Consider the following 16,940-nt stretch of genomic DNA (forward strand, 5'->3'; position numbering starts at 1 on the left):
CTTGAAAAAAGGCACACGGCCTTGTTTACTGCTACATACTCCCTCTCTTTGGCAAAACACGACCGTATCCACTCCCGTGCACTGACCCCCGTGCTGTGCAGCCAGCATACCTGAATTGTGCTGTTTCACCTGATAAAGAATACTCAAGCTCGTGCAGCAGAAAGAAGTGAACCAAACCGCAGTAATTATGGTGTAGACCCTTTATTAGTTCAACTTTTATACAAAGTGTACTTCAAAGCGATACAAAGAGTGTTACTGTGTCATGTACAGACTAGAGATCAAGATCTGTTAAGCACTGTTTATTCTTGTGTATATAAAGGTAGAAAACGTACATAGACTGGCAGTGAACCATAATGCTGGAAGACAGTTCAGTGTTTATGTGTTAATAGAAAGTTGCATAGAATTGTAGGTCTTTATAAAGGCATCTAGCTATGTGGTAAAATCTCCCTGACTGACCGTCCTTCACCTGAGAAGCAGCACGGAGAAAGGCAAGGCTCATACTGCTCCTTCTGAATGCTACCCCCTCTTCTAGGTGAAATGGCTGTAGAAAAGCACCATCCAGAAACGTCCAAGAGGACAGCAGGTGGAAAAGTTAACTTACAAGGCTACCAATTCTGTACATCTTAGGAACTGTTTGCCACAGGGATCTATTGATACATGAAACTTCTTAGAAACACTAACAGCATTTGATATAAAACCACTTCTGGCCAGTTAAAAACACTTCACTGTATTAGGTATTTTGTTTGTGTAATTCCATTCCCTTCTGTGCTGACAAAAAACTCTTGTGTGCTACTTAAATGAGTTTATCTCATATGAGACTGTTAATGTAGTACTAGAATCAGACTAAGTACAAACTGCCACCTCAACTGGGGGGTCAGCAAAATTCTTCCCTGGCCGTCCTGTACCTGACTTGGATGCACAGTTCTCAGTTCCAGGCCTTTTGCTGAAACTCAGCTAAACCTCCCCCGAATCACTGTTCCCACTCAGCTCAAGTAATCCCAGCAGCAAGGGGCTGTGCTGGCCAAGACCACCGACAACTTTGTGCCTGGGAGGAGCACAGAGAACACAGCTTTAATGGTGAAGGAAACAGAGGAAACTATATTTTGTCTGGAATTTGACCTCACCAGTGGAGAAGTCAGTTGAAGGGAAATAGTTTACATCTATTTGTAACTGTGCTCTTGGGTCTTCAGAATGACAATGTAAATGTTGATTTCCTTTCAAAGGTAAAACTTCACCTCTTTCTTTAAAATACTAATTTATTTAAATACATCCTCAGTAAATACATCCTCCTTTAAATACATTCTTTTTCACCCAGTTTAATCATAACCAACTAGGTAGGAAAAGACCTTCAAGATCATTTAAGTCCAACCGTTACCCCAGGGCTGGGGTTACTTCTTGTTCTTTTGAGAAGAGACCAGCCACCTCCTCGCTCCATCCTCCTTTCAGGTAGTTGTAGAGAGCGATAAGGTCCCCCTGAGCCTTCTCTTCTCCAGACTGAACAGCCTCAGTTCCCTCAGCCATTCCTCCTTGTAATACCTTGTAGTCTCACATCCTTTACTTAACAGCATGCTCTGTGAGTTTTGTTTGTGAAACTCGCAGGTTTGGTACCATGACATTTTGTACCCGCTTAACTGGGGATAAAGCTTTAATCTCCTTTTAATTCTAATGCTGGGTTAATTGTAATGCCACAGGCTAGCAGCCTGCCCTGGTGAGATACCTGCTGGCACCCGCTGGTGCAGCCACATCATTACTCTCAGGCTGAGGGAAGACAGTCGGAGCACATACACCCCTTCCCTCCACAGTCTGCTCTCTCTGTGCTTTAGTATGAGAATGCCACCACCAGTAACTCAGTGCTGCAGCCCTCCTGTAATGCACTTTTAGCAGTGTCTCTCCTATAATCCTGTGCCAATGCCTCACCACCCTCACAGTGACGAATTTATTCCTGATGTCTAATCTAAATTTAGACCCTTAATTTTTATGAAAAGGATTACAGACTATTTGAAAGAAAAAAATCCCTTGCTTCTGCCAGCTGCTGTTAAGAGCTGTGTAATACATGGGACTGGAAAAGCTAAAAGTAGAGAAAATATTAACATAATGGGCTATTTAATTTCAGCCTAGGTAATTATAAGACAGGTAAAACGATGACCACACTTCAGCATACGCCACCCTGTGTGTAGTTCATCAGCAGAGGAAAGTCTTAAGTGCAGAAGAGTTCTCAACACAGAGGAATGGGATTAAACTTAAAGTAACTGGAAGGATCTGATGCTATCAACTACTAATGTGACTGTTGAAAATACCTCTGCAAGTGCTTCTTTGCTGCGAAAGGAAACCCAAGCTGATGAGTCATTCCAGCAGCAGGTGAGTCCGAAGCGTGGCCACATCTGAACATTGGAAGTTCAGAACTGGCAGCTAGAAGCTAAATAGACTGTGCAGATTGAAGTCCTTCCTTACCACTTAGGCTGCTTTTTCTCATGCAGTTTCATACCTGTCACTTAGAGGACAGACAGCACACCAAATGCTAAGTATTAAATAAACCCTATTTCCTGTACTAGGAGGAGTTTAGTGAAATAAGTGCGTGAAATCCATAAAGCAGACAAACGCAGAGATCTTGTTATGGAGAAAATGTAGAGCTAGTAACTGTCTTTTTTCTGTGGTCAGAACAGAAAGACTGGGTTACTGCCCTCCAACTTGGGAAAGATGATCCAGTTCATCTGAATTCTACAGGATTTTGAAGTATTTTTCTTCTTTTACATGAAGCAAAGGAGATAAATTCACATGACAGAACCACACAGTTACAGCACGCAGAAAAACACTGATTGATTCTAACAGCATGAAATCTGGTGTTGCCAAGAAGCTTCAAAATTAGAGTGAATGCCAAAATAGAGCCACACGGACAACAGACACCAACAGCTATCTTATTTAGAACACAAGGTAATAAAAGCATTCTTACTTTCTACCTACAGCTTTAATATCCACACTGATGTAAATGAATTGACCGCTGGATGTTTAGTGTGAATGAAGGCCTTCCCAAATTACAGCTATTGTTTTACTGGTTCAGATTGTTAATATGGCTGCTTAAGAGATGTGCCACGTCGTGAGCTGGTGAGACTGCTATAGTGATCTAAATACTGGCAATGAATGTAATTTCATCTACAATATAAGGACTGAAAACAAGTAAATATTTGGACATAACTCTTCCTATGAATGTTTTCCTTCAGCAAAAGAAACTCAAAACATTTACAGAAGAGTTATTTCCGCCTGGTTTTAAATGCACAAGATCTGAACACGCGCACATCTGCTTCAGTGGTACTAAAGAAACAGCAAGTTAGAAGGTTTTATTGATGCCTGAAATCAAGGCAGCTCTGACTGCAAGTCTTCATAATGTAGCATATGTGCTACAGAAGATTGCTGCCTCTCTCTTTGGTTATGCTGTTAGCCACAAAAGCATTGCTCTGAGTGACAGCAAGGCATGCACAGTAAGCTCTTTGCTTTCTAAACTATAAAATTAGCTTATTCAGATTGCTGCACCTGCACACGTTTTCCTGAAAATTCAAAGCTGATTTAACACATTCGGTAAGCAGGAGCCAGGCTCTTCCCTACTGACTCCACTGGAGCTGCAACAGACAGACTATGGCTTAGTTATACCACTGAAACCCACGTGAACAGGTTGGGTGAGAAGTTTAGAGAAAATTCTATGAACTATACAGATTTCTCATGCAGTCCTTACAGGCAAATGCCCCCGTGATTCAGTATTTGTGAGTCTTACACAACTGCAAACTTGAGTACTAATAAAGACACCCAAAGTCCAAGTGACTGCGCCAATATTCATCTGTTGTGGACATTAATCTTCAAGTAGCCTTAAACTTGCCAGAAGAAAATTAAGGATACTCCTATTTATGTATGCTTTAAAGATACCAAGTACCAAATAGGCTGGTCTTCAGCTTAAAGGACCCTGTAGAAATAGTTGATACTTGCACATACAAAAGCTTCAAATTTTTAAACCAAATGCAGACCCCCTCCCACAAAATCCAAGTTACTCACACAAGCATTTAAAAGGTTCTGGGTGACTCTTACTTCAGGCTTTGGTATTAGTCTCTTCAGTGAGTACCAGCCTGGGAAATTAGCGAAGCTCTAAAGTAAAAGTCAACCTCCCCTGAAGCTGTTACATAGCTGTAGAATTATAAAGTGCTTTCTTTCCACCTTTGAAACAGACCTTCTACAGACTATAAACAGCCAAAGCTCTATTAATTTCTATCACTGACTTACTAATTCTATTACTGACTTTTCCCAAAATGAAGGACATCCCAAATGTCATTACTGATGATCACATTTTCTGTTTCAAGCATAAGCATAAACTAGACTTAGACGAACTACAATGGACCAGGAAAGTAACAACCTTTATTTATCCTTGACTTTCAAAGGCTTGAAAGACTCCTGTAAATGACACACTGAAGAGATGACAAATCAAGTATCTTTCTCCCTTTTTATAAAAACATTAGCTAAAAATGTATTTGCCAATTAGTGGCTTTAATGCCCAATGTTCCCTAAGAGAAAATTCTTCCATTTGTTTATATGCCCCAAGAGAAAATATAGTAATATAGATCTTAAAAGAAAGCAAGTAAAGTTTACCAGTCATTCATCCGAAGTAGAAAAGTTAGCCAGACGGGCACAGAAAATAGAAGAAAGTGCTTTTTGAGCTTACTCCTGTTCAGATAACTGTAACTTCCCTAGGTTTTCGTTTCACGCTTTCCAGTCGTGTCAGAGGGCGGAAGTTTGTTGGCTTCCTGCTTCCTTCTGCAGTGGTTATCCGACAGTCCTTCTGCAGCCCCCTCAGCAGCTCCATTAATTCCCGCTTTTCCAGCTCTGCCTGCTCCAGCTCTTGCCGGTGCTGCCTCTCTGCAGCCATCAGGGAGCGTACATCTGACATCATTCGTGACATCTGACTCTGAAACGCAAGCACACATTTACTGCAAGAAACAAACTCTTTTCTAGTGACGGTGGTATGAAGTTGAATTGGCCATGCATGTACGGTGAGGGATTATAAAGAATAAGCAACACTGAAATAGCTTTTTGATAGCAGAATAAATGTAAACAACTTGAGACACAATCCTGCATTCACCCTGTCAGATGGTCTCATTTCAAAGATTCCAAAACAGTTTTCCTAAAAGTGCAAAAAGTTTCTTATAAAGTATACTAAGACACAGTGGATGTACCCATTGCTGCTTACATTTTCTATTTCAAGACCCTGACCAAAGTAAGAGTTTGGGTATGTTCAGGTACATTCTTAAGGATTTAACATCACATCCAGTAAAAATAAAAATGTAAACTATAAAGCACTTGCTTTGGGCTTTAAAAGGTCATTACTCTGTGATATAGAAATGAACTGGATGAATGAAAAGATAAGATGGCCTTGCCCATTACTTGATTAAGTTTACAGTGCGACTTTCCAACCTTTTGACCACAGCTGAACCAGAGTGTAAATACCACTGCCTGCAGCAGGGCTCTGTGTCAGCCCTGGATTAAGCCACTTTGCATAGCACTAAAAAAGGAGCTGGGTATTTAATTACATCTGATTTGTGATGTATGCCCTGTGTTTAGACACTGAAAATGAGTTCCAGCCTGATTTGCCAGCATCTTATGTACAGAACAATGCAGTCCTTGTGCAGGGGTACCCAGATTAGCTCCAAATGAATTTGAAGTAGATAAACCACATGAACAGAGCACTCAGCCTGCTTCTCCCTGGAGAAGATTAGCCTGCAACGCATTGTACTAACCCCTGTTTTGCTTCCCATACTTAATGTAGTTCTCATCTGTACGAGACTACATTTACAGAATAAGAGACTACTACTGGGAAAAGCAAAGGGCTAGGCTGTTAGGAGAGGGGGAAGAAAGAAAATAAAATGATCCTATTTACCTTCAGTTCTTCAATTTCATTTTGCAGAATACTCTCTTTTTGGACCATATGCCTCCTCTGTGAATCTAACCTTGACTCCATCTCATGTTTTGCCTCTTCCACTCTGCAGATCATTTCTGACCTAAAAAGTTTATTTTGCCTTGTTAAGTGTTGTAGGCATGGAAAATAATGACTGTCAAATTCCAGAAAGCCTTCTTGCAGCCAAACAGCCCGATGCGATTCCCATCACACTCTGCAGGACACACCTCCACAGGCATGACAGTACTGTTTAGTAATTGAAATAAAACTAGCAGGGGGCACTATGTGACCATTCACATGGTCTATATAGGGGACAACTGTATCATACTCCTGAAGTAATTCTATGAGCTCAGGAACATGTATTTCTGACTTGAAATTACTTACTGCCTTTTACGCATAGTATCTGCTTGCTTAGTATTACTAAAGACATGCAGTCAAGATAAAAAGTCTGAATACTACAGTATTGTTAAATATCTTGTTACTTTTATGGTGGACACTAAATATGAAGTAAACTATTATAACCTAATCATTCACACAGCTTCACAGCCCCAAACTAGCTGTTCCTACATTAACCTTTTGAGTTCAGAAACCAGGCAGCAAAATCCCTTGTGTCTCAATGCATTTAAACCAGATTTGAGCCCGACTTCACAGCAATGTTCAAGAGCACAAGACTTAGACTATGAGTTGAAAGATAGAAATGGGAAGGAGCATGAGAAAAAAACCAAGTCCAACTGGAATATCATGGAAAGGGAAAGCTACAGAAATATCTATAGGAGGAAAAAAAGGATGCTGTTAAGAAGAGTCATATTCACTAACTTGTTACTAATCTGCCAGGATTTTAACAAAAATTGAAAATTAGATCCTCAGAAGTTTAATCTATCAGTCTGTACCTGCAAACTAATTATAGATTTTCATTTTCTGGATCTGTAAAAATATAAACTAAATATAATTATTAAATAATGTGACTTTGGGTCTGTAACAGTCCCATGGAAAAATTAAATTGACAACTTCAGTCCAGTTTTCTTAGGTGTTTTGTCATTGTATATAGCCAGCTCACAGCTTTGTTCAACTGCAAGCAATGGTATCTTAGGGTTTATAATAACTTGGGCAAAAAAAAGTAACAGCAAAACAAAACAGTGAGAATTTCAGGTCCGTGCTGATCCATAATAATACTGGCCCATTAGTATCAAGCAATTAATAGACTATGTAACACATACCAGTGTTAGTATTTGACATACTTTATGCAGTGATTTTAGGCCCAAACATGAACATCAAAGAAAGAGAAGATTTGTACCGAAGTAGTTCTAGCTCTGTTCTTAGCTCAGCCACACAATTATGCTGTGTGTCTTCCACGCTGAGAATGGTGTAACCACAGCCATTGGGGCATTCACGGCTCCGGTATTCACACACTGCCAGGTGACCGTCTAAGTTACGTCGTTCAACCTGAACTGTACAGCCTGAACAGGAAACAGTAAGACAAGCCAGTTGCTTACAACTAATAAAAGCATTTTAATTAATTCCAAACAAAAACAGAAGCAAGCTGCAATGTCCTGAGCTAAACAACTGTCACTCTGTTAAAGCAATGAAAAATGTAATTTCTTTAGAACACGAATATGATGGTTACAACACACACAACTAGTAATAAAACACTCTTTTAAAGTCTTAGTAAGATATTTATCCATCAGCTGAAAACACTGGAAAACTGATAGTAGGCATTTTCTATCAAGTCTTCTACTACTGGTCTGTCATTAAAGCAAATTCAGTAACGACAGTGCTGATGCCAAGCTAAGACACAGGCAGCTCACCTGTGCTTCTACCAGACTGCACTGACCGAAATTGAAGAATGCCCATGTGTTAAAAAACCCCTTAGGTTATCAAATTTAGGAAAAAAGTCCAAAGACACCTAGTCAGAGAGATGTGGGTGAGATGGGATGGAACCTTATTTTCCTCACAATTGTTTGGTCTTGTGCATAACATACTGGACCACATAAATAAACAGCAACATTTATTTATGAACATTTAATAACTGATTCAAATTTAGAAATGTTTCCATAGAAATTCTATGATACAAACTTTACAAACCTGGAGTGATTAAAAACAAAATGTAGAGAACCAAAAATGAACATTATATACATTATTGTTACATTTAACACTCTGCATCTGAAGACTGCAGTCTGAATGTTTGATCTTATAGTGCTGTTTGCTGTAATAAATACTTGCATTTAATTTTAAATCCATGTAAGAAAACTGAACCAATGAAACTTGCCAACAAACTATACTAGAAAATTACAAAAGGCAGTCCTCTAGAAGAGCTTTACCAATAACTATGATTTGTAATTGAGGTACTCAAAATACACTCCACTGTATTCTAGAGTAAGAGTTCAAGAGATGCAAAAGCCCTCATGCCCTGAACACCAGACATCAAAGATCAGGTGTGGGAACTCTACAAATACTACTGTTTCTGTAGAAAGTAAACCAGGTGAATCTGAAGCATCTGCAGGAGTCACTTCCTGCTGAGAGAAATTATAACTTCCAGTGGAGCAATTCTAGCACCTTAATCTTCTTATAATTAATTACAACAACAGACTTTGCTGTGCCCTTAGCATCACGAATTAGATGTTAACTTTGTCTAGGAACATATGACGTTCTGAATAAAATTGACTGGGAAATTTTAACACTATGATCCTTTTTAGCAGCATGTTTCTTCCTCGAGAGGTGTAGGTTTGTTTTAAATAAAAACCTGAACATGAACTCAACAATTCTAAACAGAATTTAGCTTAAACCAATTCTTATTTCCAAGATAGGTTTCTGTTAAAACAAGATGACAGTGAGCAGCTGCACATGCACCAGGCAACCAGATGCTTTATAAGTAAATTGTGATCCATTAGCATTCTGTAGGAGCTATTACACTCATTCAAACATCAGAACAAGCAGTTAAAATTGAAAGACAAACTCATTGAAAGACAGAAAGCAAAGCAAATGCACTACTATATTTTCATACATTTGAAGTCCATCATACTCATTCATTGTGGTCAGCTCTTGGGTAAGAAACAGTTGCTAACCATCATGCTTGCCATAAATCAGTAATACATTTTGTCCCACACCACTGCTGTAAAGAGCAGATTATGCCAGAGCTTTGAATTTCTGTTTGGAAACAATGGCCATTACTGCCATTCTGTTGACAGAAAGGTGATAAAAACATGTTTTCTGAACATAAAGGATTCAACTTCTTTAAATGTTACTCACCAGCATTGGAGCAGGGTATCTGACTGTACTCACACTCCCTTTCATGCCTGTCTATAGACTCCAGAGAACAAACCATTTGACAGCCATACTCCCTGTTTTTGCAATGTAGCTGAAGACGGTTTAAATCATTTCTCATGTATCTACAGGCAAAAAAAATAGAAATAATTTTTCTAATATCTGGGAACATTATTGAAAAGTTTGTATTTTCAACTTTGGGAAAAGAAAGCAAAATTCTCATCTCCGTTAGGAAAAACTGTGAATAATCAGTTTAATTTTTTTTTCCATATTGCAAAAGGACAGGCTTAAAAGAAACAATGTAAATGGAAAATTTAGCCTCCAAAGTTAAATGTGCAAATGAAATCTTTATTTTGTAATGATTTTTTAACCATGACCTTTCACTGCTCAGCAGATGTTACCAATAACAAACACAAGGGCTACTCAGCCATCATTTAAGTTTTGTGTTTCTAAACATGCCAAACCCAACTGGCTACAGCGAGTACATCCCAAACAATCTGTAAATTAAACTCGAAGGCTCTGTCTACACTATATGTCAACTTTTCAGGCAGAAAATCTCATTAGTGACAAAAATACTGAGAGTACAAATGGAGTAAATTTATCATCTGTGGCTGAAGGTTTTAAACACAACCATTAATCTGGCAGATGAGACAATGCAGGGGTTAAACAGCAAGTAGCGTCTACTGATGAAACTCCATGTGCTGGGAATAGCACAGTTCAGTTGGAAAGGACCTACAACGATCATCTAGTCCAACTGCCTGACCAGTTATGGAAGACACTTCTGAAAACAGTCTGCTTTACCTGACGAGGTGGCTCAAGACAGATATTCTTATGGCTTAAGACCTTTTTAAAAAAGGATTTAAAGGTGAGAAGTTGAGTTTATATCCACAGAAATTATTCATTATAAACCCAACTACAGCATCTAGGTAAGGCTGAAAAGGAAAATGAAAGATATACAGTGTTTCATGACTGTTGTCAACGGTTGCTTCGCCTGATTTCTCTAAAAAAGTATTTAATGTTTTGGTGCTGTAGAAGACTTTTGGAATAATATCCAGCCAGATATCTATAATCAGCATTCAAGATATGAAAAAGTGGAGAACAAACTAAGTGTATGAAATCTTAATACCTTGAAAGTCTGTTATAATAAATAGAAAATGTTAATGCTTTCATGCAAGCAGTTTCTGCAATAGGCATATTGGATAAAGACAATTTGAGCGACAGTAAATGGCAAGAGATAAAGCTGTGCAAGTGGAGCTGAGAAATCCTAAATTCATGTGATTTCAACATACAGCAAGATTACTGTATACCTGTAGAGAGGCCGTAGCAAAGATACATCAATCATCTGTCTGTCTTCAGGGCAGTTACTGTGATGAACAAGCCATCCATGTATACAAGCAGTACAGAAAGCATGTTCACAAGGAGCCTGTAATGGATCTTCTAACACATCGCGGCAGATGGAGCATAACAGCCCTTCATTGACGTAGCCAACGAAACGCTCAATATCATAACCCATGCTCTCCACACACTTTCAACCTACTAAAACAACACAGAGGAATAAAGCAGTCTTTGTCCTGAATCTGTACAGCCAGATCCACAAAAAGGCCTGGAAGCAACCCTAGAAATATGGAGAACTTAACGTGAATAAAGAACTTCACAGTGAGAACGCAAACACTTACATACTTTGGAGACTTTAAGATTTAAGTGAGAATTTGAGGACTGTAGTGCTGGATGTCAGAATCCAAATTTCTCTGAATTCTGTAAACAAAGACTTTAGCAGGCAGTTGAGCCACACTTGTTCAGAACTCTGTTACAGAACACAGTTCTAGCAGCCACTGTGAAAGATGGATTTTCTACTTACTTGAATTCTACCTGAAACACAAACATCATAGAAGTTCAAATGCAAATGTTTGCTTTCCATTTTAAAGCCTTCTATATCATGCCTAACCAACTTACAAAAAATATCCTTACAGACAACAGCTGGGCACTTCCAGCTAGCAGATTTTGTATTTATGAACTGCACGTTACTTAACATGTTGCTTTCATATTGAAAAGGCTAAGATTCTCTACTCATTGTAGACTTCCATTCCAGAGAGAACAGCATGAAGTCTCCACATGCCTAAAGAAATACTTAATATTCAGGAAGAAAAAGAAGCCAAAACTGCAGCTTACTCTGAAATCATAAGGAGCTACTGTCTTCTCCCACATGGTCTGTTTTATAAAAGTGAGTAGCCTTTAAATGGATTTGAAAGCTTTGTAAAGAAGAACTAACCAGCAATCTGCATTCATCAGAATCCTATCATGAAAAGCTTAGAGTTCAGTAAGATCCCAAAGTCACTTAAAAGAATATGTTTTAGGCTTCCTATTCCTACTTAACATATAAATTTACTTTTGTAACCCCGCTGAGATTTGTGAGAGAGGTTTTTGTTAGTTACGAGGTTTTCTGAATAAAACAGAAAAGGAAGATATCCTACCTCTTTAGATCTTACTACATTTATGTGTAGTTTATCCAAATACTTCAGAAACAGTTTTCTGATCAGTAAGACATGTAATACTTCCTTCCTCCAGTTTCTCTTCACTGCTTTATTATGCCTATGAGAAAAATGAGAAAGGCTCAGTACTGTTTCCTAAGTTACCGAGTCCTGTGTCCAACCCGCCAGCTGCTGAATAGACGCTGTCCTGACAGCCCACTGAAACAAAGCTTTCCAAAGCAAGCCACTGTAAAAAACACAAATAAGACAAGAGATCTGACTAGACTGGGGGGAGAAAAACAATCATCAGTCTCTTTTTCAGTTATTAATGGTGCAGATACTTATCACAAAACTCAACATCCTGCTGCCATTTAATTTTGAAGCCTTACAGTTTTGTTTGTAAGACTGAAGACAACACAATTCAGTATTATTGGAAAGTAGCAACTGAAATATGGTAAAACTATACTCCTTAGAAAGATGAAAGTTTCTTATCTAACCTAGTTTTATCTGGGCATGTTATGCAGTTCATTTTTGAAACAGAAGTATCACAGTCAAGTTCATTGTATCGACAAATGACATTGGTCCGATGTGCAGCAGAACTAAGATTGTTCACTTACAACAAAAAAGAAATAAAAAGGAAGTAATCACTTAAATCCCTGCAGTTGATATCTAGCGACTGCAATGTGACATTCAAAGAGAATCTCAATCTGAATTAGGACAGTCTAACAACAATAAGGATCTCTAAGGACTAATGACAAATTTTCCTCTGCAGGGAGAAAAGAACTTTGCAATTCCTCATGTGTAACGGATGGGAACCTAAGCGAGAGTTGATCCTCACTAATGACTGCGAGGACATAGCAAAGTATGTTTTTGACAGAGTGTATTCCAAAAGTATATATATTTATATTCATTATGACTATTTGTTGGAAAGAGGTGGGAAAACATAAACGTGCAGCTGTTCCATGACCTTCACATTTGGCCACACCGGGGCGCCCGGCCAACGCTCTTGGCACAGCCAACAGTGAGATCATGAGAAACTGCATGGCCACACAAGTGAACAATTACAGGTCTGGCACAAAGCCGGCTGTGTTTCTAAGGGTATAAAAGCAGGACCCTCTTGTAGCCAAACGTGAAGCCTCACCTATGGGCGGACGCACCACACAGGAATTTTCCGAGTTAGCCAAGACTCCCGGCATCGGCTGCAATGGGGCTTCCCAGCTTGAAGTGTGGCCTGGATGATGATGATTAGGTGGTAATCGGTGATGTATTTCTTCTTAATCACTATTCTCCCTATACAGTAACGATTTGATGCACCGCTAATTTTCCTCTGTGCTATACATATACATACACACCTGATTTGCTTTATTGTGCTTGTTTACTATATATATAGCTATATACCTGACTGGCGTTAGCGTGCTTCTTTAATAAAGTGTGCATGTTCTAGGGCTAGTGTGTGATTATTTTGTTGAGTACCCTGCCTGTCTGCAAAACATCATGAACACAACATGAATCTGGAATTTAGAAGATCTTATGTATCTGAGTATCAAAAGTATCATCACTGATTATAAAAGGTGCTTGTATTGAAATGGTATTTGCTAATATTAAGTTCTAAAACCTGTAATGAAAGCAAACATAACACAAGCAAGCAATGCATATTACCCAAACACCAAACATATTACCTACTACAGGGTTTACATATTGTTTTATTTTCTCCTGGCATGCTTATTGCATAGCCAACACCATGGCTTGCAGACATGCTTTGGCCAGGTTTAGATTAGCTGGGACACCTACTAGTCCACTGACCTAGTGACAGCACTGCCACAGCAGCAGGGAGTGCAACCCACCTGGACTCCTGACAAGGTCCCAGGCAGATTTCACAGACTGCATCTAGCTCTGTGCTTCTGTGGCTACAACACAGGGAAACAAAATTTACAGGTGTCTGGGATATGCTATTCCTTTGGTCATAGCAAGGACATTCTATGTCTTCAAGCAGTCTGCTCAAGAAAACAATTCTTTTTAACACTGTTGTTTCCTTACAAGTTTTTACAGTTCTCCTGCAACGACAGGAAATTCAGGGCTTTGCTAGTTCTGCATGAACAAAACAAGCACTGTGTTTGCACAAAGGACAACAGTAAGGACAGCAAGGACCACAATGGAAAGCTTAAAAAGTGGAAAACAACATTCATTATCAGTAGCAGAATGTGAAGTCAAATACTAGTCCCCAATACTGATGAAAGCATTGAAACATATAGTATGTTTATGCTGGAGGACTGTTAAATAGCATATACACATTCTATAACTTGAACTGTAAGCCTAAAACTTTGATTTGACCTAGAGGATCCCAGAGGATTCAGCTTTTAGAAAACTTTCATAGGGATATATAATACGTCAACACAACTGTATTTTTGCTGTCCCAGGACTGCTGTTCTACCATAAGCTACATTTTGCACACATGTTGCTGATTCCTGAGCACTAATTCTTCAAGACACTCTTTGGAATATTTTATCAAGTTTGAAGTCTATCAGAATGCAGGAAAGAGTATTTTTATCAAGTGGGGGAAAATAAAACACCTTTGTGCTTGACAAAAAATAAAGCACAACAAATACATATATAAAGCCCCAACCAAAACCAGAGTTCAAATGAAGAGTGGATGGGAACTCTGAGGCAAAAAGGACAATCAAGGGGGGTTCTAAAGAGAACTTCACTATGTTTTCAAGACTGGTGTTGGAGCAGCACCATCCCACACAGTGCCCGAATCCTTGTGGCTTTGAGTCTGAGACCTACAACAACAGCTGTCACTGAAGTCCCAGACCTCTTCCAGTAGAAATTTCCTGACCTGAGAACCAGAGATATTTTATCTCCTGCCAACTTCAAGAGATGCACTTTAATCAACAGATAAGCAGACAGCACCAAATGAATGGCATGTGCTCCACCAGTGCAGATCACTTTACTCTGAACTTCTTCCCCAGAAACTTCCCTCTTCTCAACTTTGCTTCAAAACCTCCTCTTTTATTTCTATTACAATTCATCATTGTCATACTCCTTTTTTGTTTGCACCTATAAACTGCATTATTTATCACTGCCTTCCCACACTCCACAAACATTTCCAAACCTTGCTTGGTCTTTGATTTCTCTGGTCCAGAATTTTACGCATTGCCTGGCCATTACTAGTGACACTGTCCATGAGGATATCTGGAATTTGAGGGTGCCAAATCTGGAAGGCAGAAACCCCCAAAACTATTACATGCTATTTACTTTCCATTATTTCACATATATTTTATTTCTCCCCATATTTTTTGACAAGCAAAAATATCCTCCAGACTTCACAGATGTTAAGTCATTTTTCAGTAGCTGTCATCCCACATTGTTTGCTAGGCAGGTGCATACCTATAGCTTTGAGCTATGCCTTCAAACAGAGATTTTGTGTGGATAAAATAGCAGGGAGAATACTAGTTCCCAGCAACACAATCACATAGCCTGCTAAATGCCTGGCACCAATCAAAGCTACTCCATTGTAAAAAGCAGGACACTGAGGTCAGATTAATGACTTGCATTTTTTCATCTACAGTAGGTTCTGATTTTAAAAACCTGTTTCTTTTCTATGTGACAAATCAAAGCAGAACTGTTTGAAGGGCTGCAGTGAATCATGGCAGAACTACAGATGTGCATCACTAAGGCTGCATTTTCAGAAGTATGTGTGACTGGAAGAACAGACAATCTTTGCAGGGCCCAGGGATGAGGTAACATTAAAACATTATACTGCTTCAGCTTCCATTTCACAAAGATACACTGTGCTTTAAATCCTGCTATAGAGAGGAAATGTTTTAAGGTGTCTTGTGCCACTCTGCCACAGCCAGCATAAGCCGCTTCAGGCCACTACTAATGCCCACAGAGGCAGATTCACCCCTTCAGTTTTGACAGTACAAGCTGTTTCTACGGCCACTTGATGTATCACACTGGGTAACACTGTTTTAAGACTGAACTGGAGAAAAAAAGAAAAGAGAAGAAAAAAGGTTTAACTTTGGCAGTTTTCCTACAGCAGCCCAAGCCAAACTATCTGCCAATTCACAGCCTTCGTCTACTTCCTCCCTTGAATCAGTTTGAATATTTAATTTGGCCTTTTCCTGAACTGGCTGAGACAACTACTCAGTGATTTGCCAGGCTAGATTTTCTTGTAGACGGCTCAGCAAAAGCTCTATTGATTGTGGAAGTGGGGCAAAACAGGGGATGAGAAACTGCAGCCAGGGCTGAAAGGAAACACGGACAGCAGCTGCATTTGTGGCTGAGGCTGCCAGACAGCTCCTCCCTCAGCACAGCTCCCCAGGCTGGTGCATTGTGGAGTCTCACAAACATCTGTGTAAGAGAAAGGGACCAGAAGGGATAACATTGAATGGCCATCAATACCAGCTGACTTAATCAACAAAAGCGTCTATAATAACCAGTACAACATATAAAATTAATTGAGGCCTATGCCTCTACCAGGAACTACTTAAGAAACTGGCACTACTTTGACGAAGAACACTTTTACACAATGCTTCCACTTGCTGTCCCGCTGCAAAACCTACTCAAAACAGAGCAATTCAAGATACACACTTCACAGTTCCCTTTCGGGCTTTGAAGGGCTGGACCGTGCAGCACAGAGGCAAGACCGGGGGCAGGAGAGCTCTGCCCAGAGGCTCCGGTGGGCAGGAGGCTGTGCAGAGGTTGGAGGAAGGCTCCTCGGGAATGGCCAACGGTCTTAGGCACAGAGAACAAAACTGGCCTGGGAACACCAGGAGCAGGGACATAACGACCGCGCCTGAGGGGACTCAAACAACTAACGCGCACTTACCACCATCTTCTCAGCAGGATGGCAGAGCCACCACCCCCCCTGACGAGGTCCCCGCGCAACGCCTGTGCCCGCTCCCCGCCCCGGGACCGCCGCTCCCGCCCCGGCCCGCGGGCAGCCCTCCCGGCGGCGGCCGCCGCCTCCCGCTCCCCACACTCACCCCTCCCGCTCCCCACACTCACCCCTCCCGCTCCCCACACTCACCCCTCCCGCTCCCCACACTCACCCCTCCCGCCGCTGCCGTTGCCGCCGCGCCCGGCCGCCGCTCGCTGTCGCAAAATCGAGGTTCGTTTTGCGGCCCGCCGCAAGGAAAGCGGCCCCGCCGCCATGCTGTGTGTGGCACGAACGGCCAGCACCGCCCCACGGGTCGGCCCCGCACATGCGCACCACGACGTTTCCTCTGCGGGAGGTGCCGGGCGTGCGCAGCTGAGGTAGCCCCTGAGAGCGCTGT

General features: G+C 40.5%; 1 protein-coding gene across 10 annotated transcripts; it reads right to left on the reverse strand.

Annotated features, from left to right (window-relative positions):
- Window positions 1-185: 185 nt before the first annotated feature.
- Window positions 186-16,918, reverse strand: LOC115619224 (RING finger protein 151-like). 10 transcript variants are annotated; one of them, XM_030511326.1, is made up of 8 exons: window positions 12,803-13,204; window positions 11,665-11,782; window positions 10,501-10,729; window positions 9,179-9,318; window positions 7,227-7,389; window positions 5,915-6,035; window positions 4,703-4,945; window positions 186-4,112 (listed from the first exon to the last, which is right to left on the reverse strand). In XM_030511326.1, the coding sequence occupies exons 3-7, from the start codon at window positions 10,704-10,706 to the stop codon at window positions 4,709-4,711; spliced, it is 867 nt and encodes a 288-aa protein (XP_030367186.1). In that variant the 5' UTR covers window positions 10,707-10,729; window positions 11,665-11,782; window positions 12,803-13,204; the 3' UTR covers window positions 186-4,112; window positions 4,703-4,708. The 10 variants fall into 10 exon arrangements, with proteins under 10 accessions (XP_030367186.1, XP_030367169.1, XP_030367146.1 ...); XM_030511309.1 differs by lacking the exon at window positions 12,803-13,204 and adding an exon at window positions 16,716-16,918 and having other exon boundaries at window positions 186-4,945; window positions 10,501-10,726; XM_030511286.1 differs by lacking the exon at window positions 12,803-13,204 and adding an exon at window positions 16,716-16,829 and having other exon boundaries at window positions 186-4,945.
- Between the last annotated feature and the right edge of the window lie 22 nt (window positions 16,919-16,940).

This window comes from Strigops habroptila, chromosome 1 (assembly GCF_004027225.2).
Source record: "Strigops habroptila isolate Jane chromosome 1, bStrHab1.2.pri, whole genome shotgun sequence".
NCBI classification, from domain to species: Eukaryota; Metazoa; Chordata; class Aves; order Psittaciformes; family Psittacidae; genus Strigops; species Strigops habroptila.